Below are 9,689 nucleotides of genomic sequence, written 5' to 3' on the forward strand. Positions count from 1 at the left end.
TGTCCCGGGAACGTTCCCCCCAAATTTTTCATCGATGGATGACCCCAAGCCGTTCTCTCAGCAAATCATGGACGAGCCTGTGCCACCCCATTACATAGCACCCAAGATTGCCATTTTCTCTAGTGTAGAAGATCCTGAAAGTCATCTAAAGGTGTTCAAGGCTCAGATGATCATTTCTAGGGAGTTTGATGCAATTCGATGTAAGATGCTCATGGGAACATTCACATGGAAAATCCTGCAATGGTTTAGTGGGATCCCAGATGGACACATAACCTCCTTCCCTCAATTCTCTAGAATGTTTAAAGAGCAATTCTCAGCTAATAAAGTCAACCCCCACGACTGTGTGATCCATTCAATGTTAGACAGAGCGAATGGAAGTCTCTCAAAGGATACTTGAATAGATTTTGTGCAGTCTCAATAAGGCTTCGAACCGAGGATGAAGAGATGGTGGTCGTTGCTTTCGTACAAGGGATAACAACAAGCCCATTTAGCGATTCACTAATCAAGAATTCAGCAGAGATGTTATATGAGGTGCGTGAACGAGCTACTGCCCATATCAAGATTAAAGAGGTCATGCTCAAGAAGATGGTAGCTCACGATCGCAGCAACCCAGGCACAAGGAAAGCAATTGAGATCGTTCCATGAGGAGTAATGAAGCACGTACCGAGAAGAGGACGAATCTGAGGTATGTCCCATATGTCGCCAAGAAGGATGAGCCTAAGGCGAAGACCAGGGAGGAGACGATGATTAGACAGATTCTGAGTATCCTGCAAAAAGCTCATAAACATGCCAAAAGTAGCGGACAAGCTGAAGTTTCCCCAAAAGACTGATCAATTATTGGGATCGCGAAGAGATGCTTGGTGCAACTTCCACAGGGCATTTGGGCACAACATCGAACAATGCATAACCCTAAGTTACCAATTGGCTAGTTTAGTCAAAGAGGATTTTTTGAAGGAATACCTTGAGGCAGGAGGAACCAAAAGGAGAGGCTACAACCACGAATTAGACACACGAAACCCTAATCCATGGGGACTTGAACACCATCGCAAGAGGATTCTGTGGGGTGGAAACTAAACCTCCAAAAGCAAACAATATGTGCGAGTGGTGACTTTTTACGGGAAGTGCACCGCATTTGCCAGAAGTAATAATTGTCCCTAAGGACGGATATCAATCCCACAAGAAACAGTGAATTATCGAGTACAATAATCACTAAATATAAAAAAAAAAACAATAAAAAGAGTTAATTATTATGTTGGCACTGATCAATAAGAAAACAACCAAAGAATTGGTTGCTTCAAGTTGGAAAAATAGGGATTAGGTTTCATCTTTCTCACTCTTATGTATTTTGATTAGCATGTCAATATTAAGTTCTTCGATTGAAATTGATGCCCGTATAAAAATCATTTATATCAATTTCTCGCATATAAAATCCTTAAGAATGTTCCCTAACTATCGATCCCTCGCATAATTATAAGAACAACTTAGAAGGAATCTCAGACGTTAATGGAATTTAACATTTGAAGTTTATCCCTAGCACTCAAATATGTTAAGTAGTGTTGTTTGGGTCCAAACCCTAAAAATACCTCTCGGTCAGATTTAAGATTCTCAATTTGTCACGGAAAATTAAAATTAAAACAACAATACCAATAATCAATCAAGAATTGAATATTAATATATAAGATATCACCTCAATACATAAGAGTTTGAGCAGATTACTCCTAATCCCAAAGGGTAGAATTAGTCACGCATACTTCTAGCACATTCCATTCTCCCAATTGGGTTACAATTCAATCTGGCACACTAGGGTTGAGCCTCTAGCCCTCTATTTATCCTAGCTTTCTAGGTTTAGGTTGCTTCCTGTGTCACGCTAATGGGCTAAATGATAAAACATAAAAAAGACCCAAATTTATCTTTTACTCTTCCATTCTGGGACCTTCCAGCTTTATCTTTTTGTCTCAAATTATTTTCTTTTACTCTAAATATTCAATCTTCCCTAAAAATCTGCAATTAACACCAAATTTGGGAATAAAATGCTTTTATTCAACAAATAAAGCTCATAAAAAATGTAAAAAGGTATAAATTCATAAATTAAGGATTAATTTATATGTAAATTAGCAATAAATCCTCATAAGTGCCTATATTTTAATATGAAATATTACTGAAATTAGGCATTTATCAGCGAGCGGTGATGTCCCTAGGTACAAGGAGGTCTTACCATCCCACAGAGCCCTCCCTTTGCTTCACCAGTTCCGACCTCGAAGATGTGTCTCCCCACGAGGACGACCCAATAGTGATATTTGTTGTCACGGTAGCAAAGAAGGTTCACAAAGTCCCGATCGACATAGATGTGATGTTCTGAAAAACGCTTACAAATTTGCAAATATCCCCCGATCAGCTAAAGCCTTATGATGGTTGTCTGGTCGTCAGCTTTGCAGGAGACCAGGTGGAGGTTCGAGGATACGTTGAGTTGAGGACAATCTTTTCATATGAAGCCAGAAGGATTACTGTCAAGTACATCGTCGTCAATGCATCCTCTGCATACAACTTGCTTTTGGGGCGACCCTCCTTGAATAGGTTGGGTGCAATATGTTAGAATTGTAGGCCTAAAACAAGAGGAGAGTGATTTTTTTTAAAATGTTTTTCGCAAACTTTAAAGGTATGGCGAAAGCCAATAAAGAATCAAAGGAAAATGAATGAAAATGTTCAAGTTACAAAACTGTTTTAGTTGGCTTCCTTAAAGGATGCAGACTCATGTTGTGCAGAAATATAAAGACAAAAAGTGTGAGAAGAAGAACAATTATTATAAGCAACAAGAAAGAGGATAAAGACAATTAAGTGCAGTTGAAGAAGAAGGAAGATTTTCACAATAATATTCTTGTATGGGTTTTCTAATTGTGGTTGAGACCCTTCTCTGAGGAATAATGACTTGACATGCATCATTAGTGGTGTTTGAAGAGGGTAATTGAGGTGTTGAGAAAGTAGCAGTTGGAATATGACAAATGTTTATAGGAGAAAAATAGGCTCATCTGTACAAATAATGGTCTCGGAACAGGGTAAACGTGTATCTAGAGATATAGAGGTGGACCCGTGTGAGAAAGTAGTTTTTGGAAAAGGATTAGAAAAAATAGTGGGTTCATTCTCCTTATCGGAGTTCAAAAGAAGAAAACCTTTGGTACATTTTTCTAGTCTAGAAAAAAGCATTTAGATGCACGACGATCAAGTTGGGTTCTCCCGGAAGATAAAGTGGTTGCAAGACGCCAAGCACCCAAAAACTTTTAGTGTAGTGAGGTCAAGTTTCCAGTTATAAACCATCTCAAAGGGTGATTTTTGAGATATAAAAAGAGATTGGAAAAGTGATTAATAATGTGAATTGCGTATTGAAGAGGGGAAGGACAAAATTTGTTTGTGTAAGTTTAGCTCGAAAAAGTAATGCATGACACACATTAAGAATAGGTTGATATTTACTTTCAATAATTCCAATTTGTTGCGTCATTTTTGTGTGTAAAATATCATTATTTAAAAAAAATAAAAAAAATCATGAAGATAAAACTGTTTGTCATTCTCAGAACTCAATCGCTTTTAATGATCGTCAAATTATCTTTCAGAACTCAGCTGTAATCATCAACAACATTTTAGAAAAAAATGTGACCTTGAATAGAACTAATACTTAAGGTACCCATATGTGGTATTAGTTAAAAAAAATCTAGAAGACGTAGTTGGTTGTTTGGAAAAATATTATTATTAAGGTAGGATCCCGACTGCAAACATAATTAATAATATAATGTAATAAGTACGTGATAAGAAAACAGTTATAACCAACGTTGAATGAGTTAAGGACACTTCGAAACGCACTTCTGTAATATCAGGAAGTCACTACACACGACCTGACCACTACACATGTCTTGACAAACTGGTTATCTGGTCCACGTGAGTGAAGGCCCAAGTCAACCTATAAAAGAGACTTCTGAAAGGGGAAAATGTACGTTTTTCATATCCTAGAAGAACAGACTAATCACTAGCGCTGACTTGAGCATTGGAGTGCAATCGTAGGTACCCCAATCGACGGAGCACACGTAGGAGAGAAAGAACTTTGAAGAAATAAAAAACTACCAACACAGCAACAAATTGTGTATAAAGTGGATCATATTACTTAAGCCCCGACATCCACATTGGTACAAAGTATACAATGTGTATTTATATATGGAAAAAGTTTGGTTGACACTGTACAGTAAATAATACTATTCAACAACCTTTATAATAATATTATAATATTTTGAATTAAAAAACAAAATTAAAATAATTAAAATATTAATTTATTTATTTGTTAAGTATATATGTCTACTGTTTACAGTGTCAAGTATCGGAGTCCTTTATATATACAAAGAATAGATAATTATTCTTGATAACAAAACTGTAACCGCCAAACTATGGTTAAGAACTAACAAGCCTGTAATATAATTATGATTAAAAACATAAAAGATATTGATACAACAGGATTAAACTTCCTAATATAAAACATTAAAAAAAACAAAAGAGAAACATATTTATTATAAGATAAAAGGAGACAATTAAATAAAGTTAAAGTTATAGTTTTTATACATGTAGAGCATTTTCGACAAATATATAACTTCTTAGGAAATACATTTACAGAGTAACATGTAATGATTTGTGAATTAAACTCATAAGAAACTTCTTAGAAAATGAATAAAAAGATAATTAAAAATTTGAAACTTTTATTCAAACATTGCATAAACTACCTTAATTATCTTTGTTTATTGGAAATAAGTGCGGAAAGGATACATGGTCTTCAGGTAAGGAAAAAATTTATGCGTGACTAAGATGGACAAGAATAAAACAACAACCTTCATAAAACAAGATTAATGATCTCATAATTGTTACGAGGAATCACGAGAGTCCCGAACGGAATCTTCAGTAGGAAACGGACCCATTAGGATGCCACGTTGCTTACTTGCATATGTGAAGGCATTTGGATATAGAGTGAATTAGGTTCATAGCATGAGGGTTAACTCTAGTTGCCTTTATCATACTTTAAATTGAGTTCGATTTATGTCTAAAATCATTTTTCTCAAGTCAACAATTTTTTTTGGGTAAATACAGTATCGATTTAAAAGTCTAAAGGACGAGGTGACTTTCTAAACAATAATAACTAATGATGATTCAACAATGAGTAATGGAGTAAATGATAGAATAGAATAATTACCGCTTTTCTTCACCAAACACTCTTGGGAAGAACGAAAGACAAAATTCAAGTGACAGACAAAATTTAACTTTGGTTTTGGTAACATGTAGAGCTAAAACAGACAAATTAATTGTTATTTCACTACCATTACTTTTATCATCCAATCATTACCCTTTTCACCGCCACTACTACCCCTTCTCCATTATTAGAAGTCTGTCAAAATAAAATTGGTATTCTACTTCAAATTAAAACTTTATATTCTAATTCTTTATACAACTGATTATGCAACACAAACCCAGAAATATAAGTTCTTTTATATTAAAATTTATTTTTGTTGTTTTATTTGATCTTACTATTCTTCCATTTGTGACAACAATAATATGTTTTCAAAAAAAATAATATTTAAACATAATCAATCAATAAATTTACAGTTAACTGAATGTCCTCGAAAATATGATATTTAAAACAATTACAGAAGCGCACCATATCATGATTGCGTGCCAGTGCAAAATAAACTTTTGAGTACATTTTAAGTAAATTCTTGGAAATTGAGTAGAAATAGGCACTAAATTAAAAAATAATTAATAGTGAGTTGAAACTTTTGGATAAACAGATAGAATAATTGACTATTGTCTCACCGCGCACATTCCAAACAATTCAAAAGCAGTACATTTAACAACGAAATTGGCAAAATGTAAGAACAGATAAATGGGAATGAAAGTGAAAAGCTCATATGGCTGTAGATACACGAATAGCAGCAAAGGTAGATCGGGCACTGGTAGTTTACCATAAGGCATAGCCTAAGCTTGATCCAGCTAATGCTCATACTGGTCTTCCTCAGCTTCTTCATCAAATTCTTCATCCTCATCTGCAGTTGCATCTTGGTACTGCTGGTACTCCGCCACCAAATCATTCATATTGCTCTCTGCCTCTGTGAACTCCATCTCGTCCATTCCTTCCCCAGTGTACCAATGCAAAAAGGCCTTGCGCCTGTACATAGCAGTGAACTGCTCACTCACCCTCCTAAACATCTCTTGAATTGATGTTGAGTTCCCAATAAAAGTGGATGACATCTTTAAATTCTTGGGAGGAATATCACACACACTGGACTTCACATTGTTGGGAATCCATTCAACAAAGTATGACGAGTTCTTGTTCTGAACATTGATCATCTGTTCATCCACCTCTTTGGTGCTCATCTTTCCCCTGAACATAGCAGAGGCAGTCAAGTATCGGCCATGTCGAGGATCAGCAGCACACATCATATTTTTGGCATCCCACATTTGCTGAGTCAGCTCTGGGACCGTAAGGGAGACATACTGCTGAGACCCACGGGAAGTGAGAGGTGCAAACCCCACCATAAAGAAGTGAAGACGGGGAAATGGAATCAGATTGACAGCCAGCTTCCTGAGGTCAGAGTTCAGTTGTCCAGGAAACCTCAGACAACATGTAACCCCACTCATGGTTGCAGAAATAAGATGGTTGAGATCGCCGACTGCAATTAACCACGAGGAGATAAATCAGCAAAAGTTATTAATTGTATGCCTAATCTGAGAACAAATGCGTCACTACAAGACAATGCTTACAGCTAGGGGTGCTGAGTTTCAATGTCCTAAAGCAAATGTCATAAAGAGCTTCATTATCAAGAACCATGCACTCATCTGCATTTTCAACCAGTTGGTGTACAGATAAAGTGGCATTGTACGGCTCCACAACAGTGTCAGAAACCTTAGGAGATGGGAAAACAGAGAAAGTGAGCATCATTCGGTCTGGGTATTCCTCCCTAATCTTTGATATCAACAGTGTTCCCATGCCAGAACCTGTGCCTCCTCCAAGAGAGTGACAAACTTGAAAACCTGAGGAAATTAAATTTGACTTTTAGCATTAGTGAAACAAAATCAGATTCCCGGCAGCAGGTATCAAGTATGAGACAAATGACATTCCACATGGCAGCATTTCAATTAAATTCAATTCCAACTGAAGCCCCATTACAAGACCATGAAAGCATACCAACCACATTCTTTTGTCTGTCATGGAAGGGTTAAGGAAGCTTGAAAACAGTTGCATTATTAGCACAACCCGATCCAAGACAATTGTGTTTTTCTCTGAAATCATTGTAAAGATTCATGCTTCCTAGATTAATATTATCAATTGGCTAAGTAGTAACTCACAGCAGAACAAAATTAAACAAAACTTGTTTCATGAATCTGCATTGCTAGTATGCAGGTGTTTTCAAATTCAATCTATGAATTCAGATGCAAGGGGTAAATTAATATACTGCAGCAACTTGCTCCCGGAATTAAAGGTCTAATTTGAATACGTACTTTCAAAATAACAATTTAAACAGTTTCTTATTTGAGAAAGTAACCAGATTTCATAAAGTTTTATTTATTTAATAAGAAGATAAAAAAGATAAGATGGTCCCTACCTGTCGTCATTCTAGACAACAGGGGTCACACATTTAACAGCTCACCCAGTCATATTCTCCCAAAAACAAGCAATCCAATTGCATAATGTCAACATGAAATATAAAATAAAATAAATAATTGAGATTCAAGAAAGCAATTATTGCAGTAGAAAGATGACAAAAAAATCCTAATTCCTGACACACTAATACAACTCCAGATCTACTGTATTATTCTTTGATTATGATAGATCTACAAAAAAATGAACGATTATAAAACAAGAAGAGTATATTTCCCTTTCCCTCGCATTCAAGTAACCGGGAAGTGCGGCTCGATGTTCAACAATTGTGTCTAGGATTCAATATATAGGGTCCACTCATCAAGACACAAAAAACACATATGACTGGTCCCTAAACCACAGTCATTGCACAAAGTGAAGAGTACGGAAGTCTTAAACCCGTTGTAAACAACAATGGAGCGAAAACTAACAGCAGTTTTTTATGCAGGTTGAGTTGAACATGTACATTGGATCTCATAGCACCAGATACATAAACAATTTCACCATACTCATTCTTCCATTGCGACTTATTTGGAATGCTGGATCTTATGCTCCATTCATCTCTTAAGCTAAAAATCCGTTGTCATTCATATCTAAGTCGTCGTCGTCCATAAGACGGAGAGAAACTCAGATCCATAACCGTCTATTCTAATGACAATAGAATCACGTTCGAACGATACAGTTTTTGAAAAAAATAAATAAAAAAAGTTCGAATCAATGGCAACCAACGGCATTATAAAACCAGCAGAAACGTCAACACATAAACTATACAGATCTGAAGATCCGTCCTCACTCGAGCATTAAGTCATTCGAAAATAGAAAGACATACAAAAATGAACTCGCTCAAATTGAACGAGGTTAAATGCAGAGACTATAAGTGAAGGTTTGAAATAGGAAGTAAAGAAATGTGAATGAAAATATACCTTGCAAGCAATCACAGTTTTCAGCCTCTTTGCGAACGACGTCGAGAACGGAGTCGATCAACTCAGCGCCTTCGGTGTAATGACCTTTCGCCCAATTGTTACCGGCGCCGGACTGGCCGAAGACAAAGTTATCAGGTCGGAAGATCTTGCCGTAGGGGCCAGATCTGATGCTGTCCATGGTTCCAGGTTCGAGATCCATAAGCACGGCTCTAGGAACGTACCTTCCGCCAGAGGCCTCGTTGTAATAGACATTGATCCTCTCGAGTTGGATATCGGAGTTTCCAAGACCGTTGTACTTTCCGGTGGGATCTATGCCGTGCTCGTCGCAGATGACCTCCCAGAATTTGGAACCGATTTGGTTGCCGCATTGGCCTCCCTGGACGTGCAGGATCTCTCTCATGGTTCCGAGGAAGGGAGAAAGAGAGATTTAGGGTTTGGAGTTTGTTTGGCGGTGGGAGGGAAACGAGATGAAATGCAGTGCGATGCGATGAGGAGAGTGCAGTGATTTATGGAATGGGTGAGAGAGGAGAGAGGGATATTCGGAGGTTAAGATGGTAATAATGGAGGGCGGGATATTTTGTTTTCGAGTGAGGTATCCTGTGCCGTTCATTCTCCAAGGGTGACAGCCATGTTACCGCTACCAACCATACCAGCGCATAACTTCCTTCACGTTATCCCTCGGACCCCACTTCTTCCTTCAAAATTTACATTCTTACCCATCCATGATTGCCTATATTCGGTGCATTTTCTATTCAGATCAAATCCATTCTCACACCCAATCATAATTTTCTTTCTATTCTATAAATAGATATACAGTATAAATACAAACCATATACTCTCTTTTTTTTTTTCTCTTTCAAACAATATTCACTTAAATTCGCCCTCTTTCAACATAATCTCAACTCTCTTGTTGTATAGTATAAAATGTGTGAATCTGTTGAATCTGTTTTAGGTCCAATTATGCTTTATGTAAGAATTTAATTACACAATTCATTTTCTAGTTTTTTTTTTAATTTTGTATTTAGACATTATCTAACTTCTTTTATTCCTATTCTTACACACAAAATAATTCCTTCCAAATTTTCAAATTTACAATGTGATTT

At 36.7% G+C, this 9,689-nt stretch overlaps 1 protein-coding gene across 1 annotated transcript; it reads right to left on the reverse strand.

Annotated features, from left to right (window-relative positions):
- Positions 1–5,770: 5,770 nt before the first annotated feature.
- Positions 5,771–9,388, reverse strand: LOC137820964 (tubulin beta chain). Its single transcript, XM_068625323.1, has 3 exons — positions 8,587–9,388; positions 6,787–7,056; positions 5,771–6,695 (listed from the first exon to the last, which is right to left on the reverse strand). Exons 1-3 carry the CDS (start codon positions 8,984–8,986, stop codon positions 6,016–6,018), a joined length of 1,350 nt encoding a protein of 449 aa, XP_068481424.1. The 5' UTR covers positions 8,987–9,388; the 3' UTR covers positions 5,771–6,015.
- Between the last annotated feature and the right edge of the window lie 301 nt (positions 9,389–9,689).

The sequence above is a fragment of the Phaseolus vulgaris genome, chromosome 9, assembly GCF_000499845.2.
Source record: "Phaseolus vulgaris cultivar G19833 chromosome 9, P. vulgaris v2.0, whole genome shotgun sequence".
NCBI classification, from domain to species: domain Eukaryota; kingdom Viridiplantae; phylum Streptophyta; class Magnoliopsida; order Fabales; family Fabaceae; genus Phaseolus; species Phaseolus vulgaris.

Coding starts and splice junctions, on each gene's coding strand:
- LOC137820964 (XM_068625323.1), bottom strand. CDS start 8,986: ATGAGAGAGATCCTGCACGTCCAGGGAGGCCAATGCGGCAACCAAATC. Junction 7,057..8,586: donor AAACTGTGATTGCTTGCAAG/GTATATTTTCAT, acceptor TAATTTCCTCAG/GTTTTCAAGTTTGTCACTCT. Junction 6,696..6,786: donor GAAACTCAGCACCCCTAGCT/GTAAGCATTGTC, acceptor GGTTAATTGCAG/TCGGCGATCTCAACCATCTT.